The sequence below is a fragment of the Xiphias gladius genome, chromosome 9 (assembly GCF_016859285.1).
Source record: "Xiphias gladius isolate SHS-SW01 ecotype Sanya breed wild chromosome 9, ASM1685928v1, whole genome shotgun sequence".
In the NCBI taxonomy this organism is placed as follows: Eukaryota; Metazoa; Chordata; class Actinopteri; order Istiophoriformes; family Xiphiidae; genus Xiphias; species Xiphias gladius.
In genome coordinates, this window is record NC_053408.1 from 8,951,574 (window position 1) to 8,969,576 (window position 18,003).

The 18,003-nt window shown below is 41.6% G+C and overlaps 1 protein-coding gene across 1 annotated transcript; it reads left to right on the top strand.

Moving 5' to 3' along the window:
* Positions 1–154: 154 nt before the first annotated feature.
* sec31b (SEC31 homolog B, COPII coat complex component) lies at positions 155–18,003 on the top strand. The gene is made up of 26 exons (XM_040135135.1): positions 155–285; positions 1,432–1,682; positions 2,570–2,765; positions 2,883–2,978; positions 3,356–3,496; positions 4,533–4,675; positions 4,772–4,871; positions 4,979–5,140; positions 8,255–8,407; positions 8,504–8,734; positions 8,836–8,910; positions 9,025–9,117; positions 9,218–9,335; positions 9,485–9,663; positions 9,789–9,915; positions 10,091–10,236; positions 10,557–10,730; positions 10,838–10,990; positions 11,149–11,341; positions 13,278–13,676; positions 13,869–13,907; positions 14,585–14,643; positions 15,936–16,061; positions 16,158–16,277; positions 16,400–16,471; positions 17,285–18,003. The coding sequence occupies exons 2-26, from the start codon at positions 1,480–1,482 to the stop codon at positions 17,462–17,464; spliced, it is 3,678 nt and encodes a 1,225-aa protein (XP_039991069.1). The 5' UTR covers positions 155–285; positions 1,432–1,479; the 3' UTR covers positions 17,465–18,003.

An 18,003-nucleotide genomic window follows, 5' to 3' on the forward strand; every position in this document is an offset into this window, starting at 1 on the left:
GTGGGGCCTTTTTTTGTGTGTGTGGAAATAATATCAACCTTGGCAGAATAATGTTTGACATCTCTTAGATAAGATCTATTCAGGTTAAGTTTTTTGTTGGGTCAGCTGTGATGCTGGGGTTACCTCAGGCCACAACAAATGAGAAAGGGTCCGTTTCGGCCACCGTAGCGCAGTGACAACACGGCGAAGCACTTTGGTCGGACTCCGCCTGTGGCTAAGCCGTTAGCTCATAAGATTTCCAGCCTGTTGTGGATGAGGACAGTCAGGCTGTAATAGACAGTTGACGTGAGTTACTCTCAAACCCATATTTATCTTTTGTTTTTCGGCCAGGTTTACTAGGCCCGATACACAATGTTTATATCAAGATATGTTAAGGGTGGTGGCTGTCAACTAGCTTGCTAGCTCGCAGCAACATCGGCTCCGGTTATACACTGGCATTAAACGACTGGGCAGGAAGCAACGCTAACCAGCTAGCAAAATTAAATGTCTTTTTCCTGATTAAGTCGCATGCATGCGCAATTAACTGATCGTCTAAAACTATTAGAATGATAGGTAATGGCTAGAGACAGATTGTATGCAATGTTAAATTAAGCTAACGATAACTGTGTCTTTGGATCCGAAACGGTTATCTTACGTTACATTCATTTCTAAGTGGCTTGGCGACAGTTTAATACAGATAATGTCAGCAGTTAATAGATTCAATCCACAACGATGGATGTAACATAAAATACTGGTACAGCAAACATTTCGTGGTGGCTACCGTTAGCTATATGGGCAAACGATTTGGTATGTTACCGTTAGCCACAATTTCAGGAAATAGTCGGGGGTAATCTGTCAGTAAGGGTGCCACCCTGTTGGAGCCAAGGAAGTAATAAGTAGGAGAAATCTGAGATGTGAGTACAGGTTTGTGTAGCTGAAGTTAGCCTCCGATTCTGCAGTCAAGGGGAAAATAAGGGAAATTTAAATGACTATAGTGAGCGACCGATTCTCCATTTTTTGATCCACCTACTCTTGTGAAAGGGCGTTAGACATTGTAGTTAAACATTAACGCTGTTTGAAACCCACTTTCTGATTTGTGAACCCTTGTGAAAGTAAAAAAATAATAGCAGTAGTTTCATAATTGTGACATTTTTATTCTATTCTTTATTCTTCTCCAGGTTTGATGCATGTGGTGTAAATGTGGGTGCTTTTTAAAATAGACCTGGTTGTCTGGATTGTTGCCTGAATGGTGAAAACGCGATGGAGAAAAATTTTTTTTGCTTTCATAAATAAAATAAAGGTTTTACAAATCTGAAAGTGGGTTACAAACAGTATTAAAGCTTTTTTGTCTTCTCTTCACAATTTGTCTTCCTTGACTAAAAGAAACTTGAGGATGTTATTGTGAGTCCGCCACAAATATTATGCAAAGAAATGTTTTACCTTTGATTTCAGTGGGGTCCGATCGTCTGTCCAGGACTTGACACTTGTAATCCGAGGAAGATGAGGCTGAAAGAGATCCAGAGGACTGCCCACCAGGCGTGGAGTCCCGCAGGACACCATCCCATCTACCTGGCCTTAGGAACATCGGCACAACAGCTTGATGCATCTTTCAACACTACAGCTGCCCTGGAGATATTTGAGGTTGATTTTTCTGACCCCTCTCTGGACATGCAGCTAAAAGGGTCATTACCCACATCAAACAGGTAATCTATAGACGTGATACAATAATAAGATACATTTTGTTGGCAAGATAATAAGATACAATTCTTCTACCACTCTCCATATCAGCCATGTAGAGAGGTGACATGTCTTAGTCCTTTGATGCAGTTCTTTGCTCATTTCCTTATTTTGGTATGGGACAGTGGAACTGCAATAATTAGTATATTAATCGAATGAAAGAAAATTAAATGGCAACTGTTTCGGTTAGTGAAAAATACCTGTTATAATTTCCCACATACCAAGGTGAATTCTTCAGATGTCTTGTTTTGTCTGACAAACAGTCCAAAACCCTCAAAGTATTCAATTTACTGTCATGTACAACTCATAAATGCATTAAATCATCACATTTGAAAGGCCGGAACTAAATGTTTGGCAATTTTGCTTAAAAAAAAAAAGGCTGAAAGGATTAATCGATTTCCTAAACAGTTGCCAATTACTTCTCTTTTGTTTGACTAATCAATCAATTGGCTAATTGTTGCAGCTCTAATCTTGACACATAAGTCACAAATCTTCATCCTTACTCTCAATTTCCCTGTAGTTTGAACAATCATATCTAGTCTAGTATCTATCTACTGTTTACTTTAGAGTGTTTAGGCAAAATTTGAAAATAAGTGTTGCTGGTCCCACATTAAATTGTGAACTTCTTTCACATTGCCTGCATCTGACCATTTGATTTCTACCTTTTTTCAAATTGTGGTTTATTTTGGCTAAAGGGCAAAGAGTTAGAGAGCTGAACATATAGGTTTTATTGCAGTAATCGGTCCTGAAGTAGAAATGATACAGCATGTTTTACACACCTAGTGCACTTCAGTTTTAGCTATGAGTCTGTGATTTGGTGCAAAGAACTCACTATAACATTCATATTCCATAGGTTGCACAGTATTGTATGGGTGAACTTTGGAATGGGAGCAGATGGTACTGGAGGGAGACTGGTTGGTGGCAGTGAAAATGGCACATTGACTGTTTATAACCCAGAGAACATAATGAGCTCTGGAGCAGAGGCAGTCGTGGGACAGTCTGACAAACACACAGGACCCGTTCGAGCTCTCGATTTCAATCCTTTTCAGGTAATTGTCTCCAGCCCAAATCTTCTGTGTCCCTAGAGATGATTTATACAGAGGGACTTCTCTTTCCTGGCACTGTGTTACACATTATTAATCTTTCTCAATTGCTTCCTCTCTCAGAGTAATCTGCTCGCATCAGGAGCAAATGATTCAGAGATATACATCTGGGATCTAAATAACTTAAGCAGTCCAATGACACCAGGAGCAAAGACACAGGTGGGTGCATGATTGGGAGATCAGAGGTGTCTGTGATGAGGAATGAGCTGACTTCCCTCTCATGGGTTGTGTACGTAACTGCCCTTAGATAATGCAGTTAGTGATGCTTTATCACGTGGTCATTTTCTTTATGAAACGTTCCACAGAAGCCTTTTGTCAATTTTATAAGAACAATTTAACATTTACTGAATATCTTGATTCTATATCACTGTCAGCAGCTTGCTCTAAAAATTCATTTAAATAAGTATCAACAGTGTTTGCATAGCGCAGACCATGTATCATAATTTTAATATTGGGTTTTTTTTTTGTCTCAGACTCAGGCTGTCTCAGGAATCAGCCTTGTTTTTGACAGTAATAGCTTCTGTCTCTTCTTTCAGCCTGCTGAAGACATCAGTGTCGTGTCCTGGAACAGGCAGGTTCAGCACATCTTGGCCTCTGCCAACCCCAGTGGGAAAGCAGTTGTGTGGGACCTGAGAAAGAATGAGCCCATCATCAAGATCAGTGACCACAGCAACAGGGTTGGTGGCTTGAAAACTTGAAACAGTAAACAAGTGCGAAGTTACCTTCTGCCAAATGACTGCAAATTTGTCTGACGTGGATTGATCGGAAAGCTCATTGGCCACACTTGAGCAACGTTTTCAGATGACTAAAAATGTTTTTAGCAGTTATTCAAAGATTTCTTTTCTGTTCTTACACACTGGCCACTGTACAACAGTCAATGCAAAGCCTGACCACTGGCCAGTCAAATTATAAAACAATAGCTGAGTATCAGGCAGGCTAATTGGCTTTTTAGATTTCTCATCACTAAGCTATACCCTTTCACTTCTGTTTCTTAGCTCTTACTTAGATATACTAAGACAAATACATAAAAATGAATAATCATCGTGTACAGCATCATGGGTACTCATAATATACCCCTGAAAATGAACAATTTGTATTTTTCTAAAAATCACATTATTTATGAATCTTGGTTTAAACAATTTGAATTGTCAACTCTTCTTCTCTTACCTATACTTTGTATTTATTTTGATAAATATTAAACGTTATTATTGATGTTGTTTCTTCAATACACTTTTACCTGCGATCATAAGAAATATATTATTCATGCCTGCTCCCCAGTTTCAGTACAGTCCAGTAAACCTGCAGAGCAACCATTCCTCTCTGACTCCTGTAACAGCTTTCATGTCAAATCTCGGATTTTAACTGTGAGACTTAAGTTTTAGTGTCGTTCATCGCCGTCTGTCCCGTGAAAACATTGGATTTCCACACAGTGAAAGAATTAAAAAGTGCATGTCTTGGTCAGAGACACGCTTTGTCATCAGTAATAACATCCTAGCGCACCCTGGGACGTCTCTGACACAGTGATTCAGCTGAGAAAATGAGATTTGGCAGAGGAGCTTCTCTACTGAGGATTCTTAATCATCCACTTTAAGGAGGCAGTATTAATTTTGAGAATATTTTTAAGCTTCCCAGCCCTTTACGGTTAGACAAAATTTAAAATGTTTATGTAGCACCATTTTATATTCTAAGTCTCATCTATTATGTGATTTTTAGATGCACTGTTCAGGAATGCTCTGGCACCCAGATGTGGCCACTCAGTTGGTGTTGGCCTCTGAAGATGACCGACTGCCAGTCATCCAGATGTGGGACCTCCGTTTTGCCACATCCCCCCTTAAAGTCCTTGAGAACCACACAAGGTGAAGCTTTAACAGTTAGTGTATCATGCTCATGTCTGCTGTCTGTTCATCTTGCAGAATATACTGTATGTACCCTCTGTTGGTATTTTCTTACAGGGGAATTCTGTCCATATCCTGGAGCCAAGCCGACTCCGAGCTCTTGCTGAGTAGTGCTAAAGACAACCGGATCCTCTGCTGGAATCCAAACACTGGAGAGGTATTTGACAGTAATTCCTATTTCTGTGCCCCCCCTGAATTACCTCACCTCATCATTGTGGCTTGATGACAATGCCATGGATTGTTGTGTCTTTTTCTTCATTTTAGGTCATTTATGAGCTTCCAACAACAAACCAGTGGTGTTTTGATGTCCAGTGGTGCCCCAGGAATCCAGCCCTGCTTTCAGCTGCATCGTTCGATGGGAGAATCACTGTCTACTCTGTGATGGGAGGGAGCTTGAAGGCTCAGCAGCGAAGCACAGCTGACAAGGTGATGTGTTTAATTCCAAAAGCCATCTGCTTTGAGTTGCATTGTTTGTCCACAAGGTGGTGCTGGTGTGAAGGGATTGACAGGGACTAATGACAGATTATCCTACTACTAACTGGAGAACAGGTTGTCTGTCTGTCTGTCTGTCTGCCTGCCTGCCTGTCTGCCTGTCTGTCTTGCTCTGTGTCTGTCCATGTAACTGCTCCATCTAGGAAGCACCCAGGGGGCACAAAGGTTGGCACATTTCATGACACCCATTTTTAAATGAGGCCTTTCAAACGAAACCAAGTTTGTTGGTTTGGTCGTTCCAGGTTCCGGTTTGGTCGTTCCGATCTTTTTTCCCTTGCACATATACTTTGTGATATACAGAAATACTGTAAGGAGGCAAGTCTTCTCAAATTTTCACTCAAAGCTCACTTCTAAACAAGTAAATAATTGATTGTTTGTAAATTTAAATTACACACAATAAAGTTATGTTTTATTATAGGCAGTATTATACATTAGTTGTAATATTTCTACTATCTATCCATCAGTTATCTATTATCTATCTACCTGTGTTGTAATGCATAAAAACAATGGGATAGGAAGCTGTAATAAATCATTCAGTTGTTTGGTTATATATTTTTTTAATGCTGTTCTTATTTGTGGACATGTTAACATTAGTATAAACATTACAAACATTACCATTTTAGTAATAAGGATTTTAGCAGTATAGAAGCCGTGAGTCTAAATTTTCCCTAACAGACCTGACTAACCTAAGAAATATAACTAGCCACCAACCAAACCCTGCAACGTTTTTGAGGTATTTAAGAAGAATCAGAAAACAAAATGTTATATTTTATTAAAAAAACTTTCTCTACATTGTCAAGTATGCAACTCTTGTGAAGAATACTAAATCCTTTTTTATTGTAATTTTATTGATTGATTTATTTTATTTAATTATTGTTTATTTTTAAGATATTTGGTTTAAAAAATACCAAAGTACACTTTGAAAAGAAACGTGCATAACATATTTGGAATCAAAGAATTTAAACTCCTCATAAATTTTCCTAATGCCATTGAACCCCCCCAGAACTCCCAGAAATATTACCAAGGACATGTCCCTGGTGTCCTCAATGGTAGCTATGACCCTGTGTGCAAGTGCAAGTTAGTCAACAAACGTATCCAGCTAATCTATATATAAGTTATCTATATTCTGTATAAGAGGAAATGGCCAGAAAAACCTGAAGAGACACGTCTGTTGACAACTTTAATACTGCACTTAAAGGTGGAACCCACTGAAAACAGATACCATAAATACAACTTCATTTTTTCTGTCACGCATTTTTTATTTCATGGAAATACAATAACCGTATCGTAAACAAAGCCTCATTTCACGAATGTAGCCACTGATGACAATAAATCACACTTGCTATGCAAGGTGATACATTGGTACCTTAATTTTTACTACATTAGCCTTTAAATGAACAAGAATCAGAGGTTGAGTAAATTTGATATAAAGACAGTGGAGTTACAAAAGAAACCTTCTTCATTCGAAACAGAGCAGAAAAAGATCACAGGGCTGTTTTGGGGAGGATTCACTTGTTTTCCTTCACATGAAAAACATTTTTTTTTATATTTAATCACACTGCTAAGTCTAAGTAAAAAACTGGCTATATTTAGGGAAACTGCCCTTTAATTATAACCAAAGTTTTAGTTATGATTTTCTTTTTCTCCCTTTATGTGCAGAGTTAATGTTTTCATAGGTTCGCTAGACCAGCATCATTTCTCCACACTCAAAACAGGTTGATCTTGTATTGTAATACTAAACTTAATATATTTGTGTTTTTGGGCTGTTAGTCAGACAAAATTACATTTTAAGACCTCGCGTTGGTTGTTTTCACCATTTCAACAAAATAATCAACAAATTAATATATAGTGAGAGTATTTTTTAGTTGCAGCCCCAATGATGAGCATAGTACAATTGAGGATGAATTTAGTTCTGTCTTATCTCATTTTCAGGTTGTAGCATGACTGTGCACTGTCATTTAGGTAAATATAAGTATCCCATTGGGCTCGGCAAACGTTCAGTATTTAAGGATTCAGACTGGAGTCGAGGGCCAAAAAAATCTTGATTAGGACATTCCTACTACTTGTTGTATTTATAGCTATAACCATCTATCAGTTCTGTCATTGAAGTCCCCAAGTTAATAGCACAAAATCTACATGAAAAGTGCCCTGAGACAACCTCTGTTATGATTTGGTGCTATATTAAAAAATTGACTTGAATTGAATAGATTTGAGAGTATGGTGACATCTCTGAAATACTGTAGGTCTGATGGGTCAGATGGATGTTCAGACATGATGGAAACATACCACAGAAGTGAGCTAAAAACAGAGCATTCAGGTTCTAGTGAGGTGAACTACACTGTGTACAGCTTCTTCTTCCTTCAGTGTTTTCAGTTCAGCTTCAGGACTCAGTGTCAAAGATTTGTTACCTCCACCAAGGAAGTTATGTCATCACCCATGTTGGTTTGTTTGGTTTTCAGCAGGATTACGCAAAAACTACTGAACTGATTTGCAAAGTCTGCCCATGAGACATGGGCCAGGGAAGAATCAGTTCATTGACTTTTGGAGCAGATCCGGATCATTTACTATGAATCTGAAATTTTCCGTCTGAAGTCTGGTGTATGTTGTTTGACATCGGCCTTGGTGGAGGTCTGCGCTCTACTAAGCGCATTTTCTAGTAACATTAAATTGGAACATGACTGCCTAGAATTTTAGAGGTACTCGTCTGAGGTAGGGCTGCATTTCATTATTTACTAATCAGCTGATTATTCTCTCAGTTAAGTGAATAATCATGTGGTCTCTAAAATGTTACAAATGTCAGTTTCACAAAGCCAAAGCTGACATACTTAAATGTCTTGTTTTATCTGACCGAAAATCCAAAACCCGAAACCAAGACAGATATTCACGTTTGAGAAGCTAAAACAAAAAAAATCAATTTTTGACATTGCTTAATGGCTTATCGCAATAGTTGTTGGTTCATTTTCTGTTGAGTTACTAATTAACTAATTATTTCAGCTGTTAAACTAAAGAGTTTTGCTAGTTTTTAACATTTTACACTTTATTTAACAGATATCCTCGTCATTTGATTCAATGGATCCCTTTGGTACAGGACAGGTGCTGCCTCCCCTGCAAGTTCCTCAGCCTACAGTGCAGGACACCATAGTTCCCCCTCTGAAGAAGCCACCTAAGTGGGTGCGCAGGCCAGTGGGGGCTTCTTTTGCTGTAAGTGCAGCATTAGAGTATTCTATAAGTGTGTTAATGGAAAAGGCAAAATCCTCTCCTTTATGACTCACTTGTTGTTTGTTTTTTATTTCTCAGTTTGGTGGAAAGCTTATAACCTTTGAGAATCCCAAGCTGCCTCCAGTGCAGAGCCCCCAGCCCGTCCCCAGGCAAGTGTTTGTGAGCCAGGTTACCACGGAGACAGAGTTCCTCCAGCGCTCCAGGGAACTGCAGGCGGCACTGCAGACAGGTTCTTTTAACAACTACTGCCAGGCCAAGATTCAGAACGCCAAGTCAGACGCTGAGCAGGACATATGGAAGTTCCTTCTGGTGGGCCCTTAAGTACTCTTGATATTGAGACATAACATTAAGTCTGTCAGTCAGTGTTGTGCTACTGTATTCTAAATTAATTCACTTTTTTCTGTTTACAGGTCAATTTTGAGGATGAAGCCCGCATTAAATTCCTCAGACTTTTGGGTTTCAGCAAAGATGAACTGGAGAGAAAGGTATTCTGCCTATGAATGAAACTGCAGACATCAGCTAATATCTATCATATATAAGCATTTACCTTACTCATCATCATCCTGTGTCTTAGCTGTAAAAATGTCATGTGTATTCAGATTTCAAAATGCCTGGGGAAGAATTTTCAACCCAACGGACATGGAGTAGATGCCAGAGATCTGGCAGAAAAGATGCAGCGGCTTTCCACCGAGGTCAGCAAATCTGCGCACACACAGTTTATTTTCAAGTCTTTTTGACCATTGTTATTTGCAGCGCCTGATTACTGTGAAATACTCTTTTTTGTATTTCCAGAGAACTGATGAAGCAACTGCACTAGGTGATGCAAGAACATCGGGTTCTGTTTCACCAGCAGACTTCTTCAGTCACACTCCAAAGGAAAACTCCAACTTCCAGATCCCTGTATCATGTGGTAAAATCCCTCACCTGCAAATACTGTTTGTTATGTTATTATCACAAGCAGTAGCTCTGTGAAGACATCTGACACCTTGTGGTTGTTATGCTTGCACGATTGCAAGCCTAACTGGGTGGATGGCTAACTACCTTGTTGTTCTTTTGAAGATACTGACGGGCTGATAAGCCAGGCGCTGTTGGTTGGTAACTTTGAGGGAGCTGTGGATCTGTGTCTGAATGATGGTCGGTACGCTGAGGCCATCCTCCTGTCTATCAGCGGGGGAGAGGAGCTGCTCAAGAAAACTCAGCAGAAATACCTAAGCATGCAAAAGAACAGCATTTCAATGGTGAGAGCGTTAATGTTAAAGTTGATGTTGTTACATTTGTTTCATTGATTGTGGTTCAGTTGGTACAATTACAAGAAAAAAACGTATCTGTATGTTAAGTTAATTTAGTATGTCCTTGACTCTAGCTTATATCATCAGTGGTGACGCAGAACTGGAGAGACATAGTGCAAAGCTGTGAATTGGACAACTGGAAGGAGGCTCTCGCTGCTCTTCTGACCTATGCTCACCCTGAAGACTTTGCCCGTCTTTGCGGTAATTTGTTCACACTCATCATGCTGCGACTTGTCTCACTTCAGGGAGAACTGCACTGTTTCAGCAGTACTTGTTTTACTTGCTGAATAACATTTCTCTCCGCACTTACTCTGTCTGCTCTCATGTCAGCCACCCCGCTTTCTTTAACATAGGTTCATTCTGTAATTCTTGGTAGATACGCTGGGAGGTCGGTTGGAGTGTGAGGGGACAGAGAAGCGATGCCTACAGGCCTGTCTGTGTTACATCTGCTCTGGCAACGTCGAGAAGCTGGTTGAGTGCTGGGCCTTGCATAGAGACTGCTCCTCCCCTCTTGGTCTAGAGGTATAATCTTTTTAATCTTTATTATATTACCCTAGGAAAAAAAAAAAATGTTGTTATCTTATTTATGTCCTTTTACTTTACAAAGACATCTTAAAGTACATGTCAGACAGAAGGATTCCGCCCCCGTAAAATGAATAAAGAATGGCTGCTTTTTCCATCATAAAGAAATGTCCTGACATGTCCAAAACTGGTGTAGCAGCTTGGGAAGAATCTGCAAGAGAATTTTTATGGGGTGCACATGCAACATCCCATTGTAGCCCAAAGGTGAGAGAAATGAGGAACGCAACAGTGACAGTGTCATGTGCCGTGTATTTTTACAGGATCTGGTTGAGAAAGTAATGATGCTGCGTAAGTCAATCGAACGCCTCCGCAACAGCGAGGTGGCAGTCCAGAGCCCCATCCTGGCCGAGAAGCTAACCTGCTACGCTGGAATACTTGCTGCAGAGGGCAGTCTGTCCACTGCCATGACCTACCTGCCCGAGAACTCAGACCAAGTGAGAGGCATAGCAGCAACCTGATTTCAAAACCCCAAATTCATAATTTTGATTTACTTGGATTGTAATAAGCACCTTTGTGTATTTGCACCATTTTGTATCCCCAGCCTGGGATCATGATGCTGAGAGACAGGCTGTTCCATGCTCAGGGAGAGGCTGCCGTTGGACAGCAGGCTCCAAACTCCTTCAATAGAGTCAGCGTGTCAACAGCCAAGACCGCTCCTGCTGCTCAGACTCCTGCACCAAAAGCACAAATTATGGTATAAAGTTATGAGCAATCCAAACCATTAAATCATTCATGTATTTTGCAAGATTCTTTCCTACTATATTTAATTATGGATGGTTGAACTTTTCTTTAAACGTCATGACCATTAGGGTGATATTGATTTTTTTTTTTTTTTTTTTTTTGCAACCTTAGAGCCAGTACCAGCCCTCTGCCCCTCCCCAGGCGGCTGCACAACCGCAGCCTCCCATGCCATCAGCTTTTACCCCACAAGCTGCTCCAACCAACACTGGGCCTGGTCTGCCACCCTCTTCTCATGTACTGCCGCCCAGTGCGACCCGCCCTGCCATGAGGCCTTCATACCCGCAACATCCTGCTCCGGCTCCAGGTTTGACTATTTGTACCATACTTAAAATGATTGCAGCCTGATTTTATTTGATGTAATGACACTTATATGTGTGCTTTCCCAGGTTTCCTGCCTCATCAGCCATTCCAGCCTCAGCCTATGACTATGGGCGGATCCTCAGCCTTCCCCCCTCCAGGTCCTTCTATGCCAGCTGCAAACTTATCAGGACCTCCACTACCACCTTCATCATCAACCCCTGGAGGTCTGCCCCCGATGCCCAGCCCTGGGGTGCCACCATCAGGCTTCATGCCATCTACCTCTTTACCCTCAGGCCTCATGCCACCCAGCTCTCAGCCTGGAGCCCCAGTTCCCATGTACCAAGGGGGACTCCACAACCAGGGGCCTGCACCCCCCATGGCATCTGGTCCCTATGCTCCTCTCGGATCAGGGTATCCACAGGGAGGCCCCGGAGCTCCTGCTGTAAAGCCCTTCCCAACCCCTGCCGTTGCTCCTCCTCCTACAGGTACACACCCTGTTGTTCACCTTTTATAGTCAAGAGAACACAGTTACGTTCATTCCATTTGCTTTTTCACACGTGTTTGGCCAAATATTTCTAGATGGCAACAGACCTACACAGTGTTACAGATATTAACAGGATTCTGTTACTTATGGTGATTAACTTCTGTTCAGCTGTCATTCCTTATTTGACTTGCAGGATATTTTCCCTGGCTGAATTCCCAGTGTGACCATCAAGGTGACAGGGTTAGGTTTGGATATGGAATCAGAGTGCATTGAAACATACACTGAGCGACAATATAAAAAAAAAAAATAAAATGTTGTTATCTTATTTATGTCCTTTTACTTTACAAAGACATCTTAAAGTACATGTCAGACAGAAGGATTCCGCCCCCGTAAAATGAATAAAGAATGGCTGCTTTTTCCATCATAAAGAAATGTCCTGACATGTCCAAAACTGGTGTAGCAGCTTGGGAAGAACCTGCAAGAGAATTTTTATGGGGTGCACATGCAACATCCCATTGTAGCCCAAAGGTGAGAGAAATGAGGAACGCAACAGTGACAGTGTCATGTGCCGTGTATTTTACAGGATCTGGTTGAGAAAGTAATGATGCTGCGTAAGTCAATCGAACGCCTCCGCAACAGCGAGGTGGCAGTCCAGAGCCCCATCCTGGCCGAGAAGCTAACCTGCTACGCTGGAATACTTGCTGCAGAGGGCAGTCTGTCCACTGCCATGACCTACCTGCCCGAGAACTCAGACCAAGTGAGAGGCATAGCAGCAACCTGATTTCAAAACCCCAAATTCATAATTTTGATTTACTTGGATTGTAATAAGCACCTTTGTGTATTTGCACCATTTTGTATCCCCAGCCTGGGATCATGATGCTGAGAGACAGGCTGTTCCATGCTCAGGGAGAGGCTGCCGTTGGACAGCAGGCTCCAAACTCCTTCAATAGAGTCAGCGTGTCAACAGCCAAGACCGCTCCTGCTGCTCAGACTCCTGCACCAAAAGCACAAATAATGGTATAAAGTTATGAGCAATCCAAACCATTAAATCATTCATGTATTTTGCAAGATTCTTTCCTACTATATTTAATTATGGATGGTTGAACTTTTCTTTAAACGTCATGACCATTAGGGTGATATTGATTTTTTTTTTTTTTTTTTTTTTTTTTTTGCAACCTTAGAGCCAGTACCAGCCCTCTGCCCCTCCCCAGGCGGCTGCACAACCGCAGCCTCCCATGCCATCAGCTTTTACCCCACAAGCTGCTCCAACCAACACTGGGCCTGGTCTGCCACCCTCTTCTCATGTACTGCCGCCCAGTGCGACCCGCCCTGCCATGAGGCCTTCATACCCGCAACATCCTGCTCCGGCTCCAGGTTTGACTATTTGTACCATACTTAAAATGATTGCAGGCAGATTTTATTTGATGTAATGACACTTATACGTGTGCTTTCCCAGGTTTCCTGCCTCATCAGCCATTCCAGCCTCAGCCTATGACTATGGGTGGATCCTCAGCCTTCCCCCCTCCAGGTCCTTCTATGCCAGCTGCAAACTTATCAGGACCTCCACTACCACCTTCATCATCAACCCCTGGAGGTCTGCCCCCGATGCCCAGCCCTGGGGTGCCACCATCAGGCTTCATGCCATCTACCTCTTTACCCTCAGGCCTCATGCCACCCAGCTCTCAGCCTGGAGCCCCAGTTCCCATGTACCCAGGGGGACTCCACAACCAGGGGCCTGCACCCCCCATGGCATCTGGTCCCTATGCTCCTCTCGGATCAGGGTATCCACAGGGAGGCCCCGGAGCTCCTGCTGTAAAGCCCTTCCCAACCCCTGCCGTTGCTCCTCCTCCTACAGGTACACACCCTGTTGTTCACCTTTTATAGTCAAGAGAACACAGTTACGTTCATTCCATTTGCTTTTTCACACGTGTTTGGCCAAATATTTCTAGATGGCAACAGACCTACACAGTGTTACAGATATTAACAGGATTCTGTTACTTATGGTGATTAACTTCTGTTCAGCTGTCATTCCTTATTTGACTTGCAGGATATTTTCCCTGGCTGAATTCCCAGTGTGACCATCAAGGTGACAGGGTTAGGTTTGGATATGGAATCAGAGTGCATTGAAACATACACTGAGCGACAATATAAAAAAAAAAAATACAAACACCTTTAAAGTATAGTACAATGCAATACAATATTCCTGCATTAAGTTGCACCTTTGTGTTGGATTGCATTTCATTGCACAGGCTTCAATATTTTTCTGGTCACTCAGCGTGTGTTTGGTAGTGCTTGCTTGTGCTTCCGTATGTTTCAGGGAAACTTAGTGACTTAAGAGAACCAAACATGATAAACAAAACAAAAAGTTTCTAGGCCTGAATAAAGAGACTGTAGGTTTTATATTGGATCATACAGTGTCAGTCGCTTAAAGATAACATACACAGTCATACGTTCATAGTGCAAATTAAGACTTAATTGAAACATTTTACAACATTTCCAGTTATTACATATGTTTGAGCTGTTGCTGTTGACAGATTAGGAGAATGCTGCATGAACATTTTGCAGTATTTGCTGTTTTGTTTTTTACATAAACTGCTGGAGTCTACAGACTAATGTCACGTTCTCACTTTAAGCTTTTTGCCATCTAGACTAACCTAGGCTCAAAGAGATTGTCTCATGTAGACGATCTTTGACTGCTTGAGTGTGACCACAGGAGAAAATGCTTTTCGTTTCTTTCTGATTCTCACTTGTCTTCTGATTTAGGACCTCAAGAGGGCTGGAATGACCCACCAGCAGTACGGGGTGGACCCAGGAAGAAGAAGGTATTCCTGCATTTATCGCTATTAAAATAGGGTTTTAGGTCTTGCAATTTTTTTCAGTCCCTGCAATATTTCCTTTTAAAGTATGTTTAAAAATTAGAATAATATGCTTGCAAACGTGTGAGCAAACTTTCCATCATTTAGTTTTCCAGTCCACAACTTTACTAAACCAGCTTCGATGCAAATGCAAAATGTCCAGGGATCTCCTCCCCCTGAGAAGAACTGAAGTAAGGAGTTAGAGCAAATAGTTATGTGTACATTTCCGTTACATACTTCTGTAGGAACTTAAACATTGACGCATTTAATGACATGCTTAAATGTCCTCCGAGATAGCGGTTCTCAAACTTTTTTGTTTGACATACTTAGGGGGACTCGGGCTCTTGGATACTGTAGCTTTAAGGAACTTTTTCACAGTTTTTCACTGCAGAGTAAACCCCCTGTCTGTGGGGGATTCCTGGAACATGGAAATTCACACAAAACACAGTGGTCCCGCAACTGTCGACATTTAGTCTTGGTCCCTTTTTTCAGTAGATTAGTTACCATTTTGAGTGACAAAATCCGGACATTTCAACCACTTATATATTAGTTTTAATTGTTTATGTCGACTTCTCTGCTTGTTTGCTGACAAGTTTTCTTGTTACTGCTTATTGTGACAATAAATATAAAAAGACAAAATCAGCAAGAGTTTCCACTTATCCCTTGGCGTCTTAGTTATTCCAGTCTTTCCATTTACGCCCTGGTAATTGCCAGATTATCTTTACAAGTATCCCTGGATTACAATCGTTGCTGTAAGATAAATGTAAGAGTGCTGTGTAGTAATACTGGGAAAAGTTAAATAATTTAACCCATCAGGAGCTGAGTTCAATAATTCAAGTCATCATTCATTCTTAAAGCTCCACTAATAAATGATTTTCAATAATGTATCAAATTAATACATATAATTTAAAAGGGGTTTTGTGTAGGGAAAAATAGAGAAATATCATTCTCTCATTAACCTTCTTTCCAGCAGCAGAATGCAGATGTTTTCAACGAACAAACTCTAAAAAACCCGCTGTGAACTACCTGCTCTGCACTAAATGACAGACCGATGAAATGTTACTACTAAAGTAACTACCTAACTGAGTTAACTAAAGTTGAACATCCAGTCAGAAAGTTGTGGAGGTCCTCTGGCCAAGTGTTCCAAAAAGTCAGCTAATGTAGCTTTAATAACATGTCAAATCTAAACTGCTGGAAACACAGTCTCAGTGTTTTAAACCTCCCTCTCACTGACTGGTTATGTGTTACTGTTGTCGCAGGTCCCTGATAACTACACTCCACCAGCCCCCATCACAGCCCCTGTGATGGGATTCCCGGTGGAGGCTCCTCAGCCTCACGACCATGCCCAAGTCCCACCTGGAGCCCCGCAGGAGCCCAGCGTGCAGGTTGGTGTGTGACAAGGGGCCGTTATCTGAATTCTCAAGAATAACACACACGCCAAACACGTCAGCACCTTGTATTTGTTTCCTTGTTTTGCTCAGCTTCTCCAGCAGTTGCCAGCAGAGAGGGTGGAGCAGAAAGAAATCCCCGCTGAACACATGGTCCTCAAATCCACCTTTGACAGCCTGGTGCAGCGCTGCCAGCTAGCAGCAGGGGACCCTGTAAGTCCCACGGCCTGTCTGTGGCATCATTCAGATTTTTCTGTGTTTGTAATAAAGCTGGTATTGATTTTAAGGAAAAGGTTTGATGAAATATTAAAAGACCAAAAATATTTCCATTTCAGCAAACAAAAAGGAAACTTGATGATGCAGCCAAACGTTTGGGATACCTGTATGACAAGCTGAGGGACCAGTCGGTAAGGAATTATTCATGCGAACAAGGTTGTCATTGTGCTGCAAAAATAAATTATCTAAACAAAAACTGAAGAAAAGCTGTTTTTCAGCCATGTCCTGAAGTTAAAACGGCAGTAGGCTGAGTGTTGATGTGAAAGTACTCCTACTCTCCTAGATTAGAAAGTGAAAAGTCTTCTGTTTTTTTCTGATTGAGTCTCCGTTGATTTGCCCCCTTTGATTTAGTTGAAATTCTGGTGTTGAGTAGGACCCCTGAGAGAGTCTCCTCTGCTCAGTGCCCACATGCAGTGAGGATTTAAAGCTTTTGTGAAGTAAAGAGAAGCTCTGCTAATGTCAGAAGAAATGATTATATTTCAGAAAAGTCTTAAGCATAAGGGGAAGCATAAGGTTTACAAGTTGGGAAAAGTAAAGACGAGCAAAACGAACAAAAAAAGAATCTGCACTGTAGGTCAGACATCACGCTGAGGTTAGATTGATAAATACCAGCGGACATTTTGACTTGTCATAGCTGGAAAAGCACAGTTGTAACTAATCACACTAAAGATGGCCCCGTTCCATTTAGTGTCTCAGGGAGCCGCTCGGGCGAGTGTGCAGAACATGTGGGTCCTGGAACTGCCTCACCTAAGCAGAAGGCTGCCCTTATTAATGTAATTAATCACACCTGCGCTTCTCCTGCTATGACAAGCCAAATGTCTGCCGTTTCAAAAGGTCTACTATACTCACCTCTGCCAACCAGTTTCTAGGGAACCTGCGGTAGGCATTTAAACACCAGGTGCCCCTTATAAACATATAATATTATGTCCCCGCCAATCTCGTAGCTCTCTCACAGCATCCTGAACGGGCTCCACGAGATCAGCCGCTGTGTGGCGAGCCAGAACTACCAGCGCGGCCTGGAGGTCCACACACAGGTGGTCAGCAGCAGCAACTTCAGCGAGATCTCCGCCTTCATGCCCATCCTCAAAGTGGTCATGACCATCGCCAACAAGCTGAGCGTCTAACCCCGGGAACGCCACCAACCAGACTTCAGTGTTATCATATTGTTATATATGTATTTATTTCTTTTTGACCTAATGATGTGCTTTGATAATGAGAATAATTACCGATAATATTGCAGATTGTGATCGTCATCACTCCATACATGTTCCTTCCCGGGGAACTCGGCTGATTTGGGCAGTGAGGTGGATTTTTGTAGAGATTTGTCAATGTTGCTGTGGTAATTTTACAATAAGATGAATGTATTCTGAAAGTTGTGATTCTGTGTAAATTCAACGGTTGATGTAATATACGAAGCAAGTGTTGCAACGTTTGAACGGAGGCGGTGTTTGTACAAGTGGGTGCATTTTCACAGTCGTCATCAAACTCTACACCAGTGCATATTTTTCCTCTCACTTCAGCAGTATCTTCAATTCAATCAAAACATCTTTGATTGAATGCATGCAGTGCTCCAACTGCAGAAACAAAACATCTGGGGCTAGCAACTCCTACGTCCGTGGTAGGGGAGAGAATCGGGAGAATAAAATTTGAGTTGCATCTATTA

Bases quoted from the DNA above. Each gene is read 5' to 3' on its own strand.
- sec31b (XM_040135135.1), top strand. From the start codon at position 1,480: ATGAGGCTGAAAGAGATCCAGAGGACTGCCCACCAGGCGTGGAGTCCC. The intron at 2,979-3,355 runs GTGGGTGCATGA...CTCTTCTTTCAG, and splicing joins CACCAGGAGCAAAGACACAG to CCTGCTGAAGACATCAGTGT. The intron at 9,664-9,788 runs GTGAGAGCGTTA...CCTTGACTCTAG, and splicing joins AAAAGAACAGCATTTCAATG to CTTATATCATCAGTGGTGAC.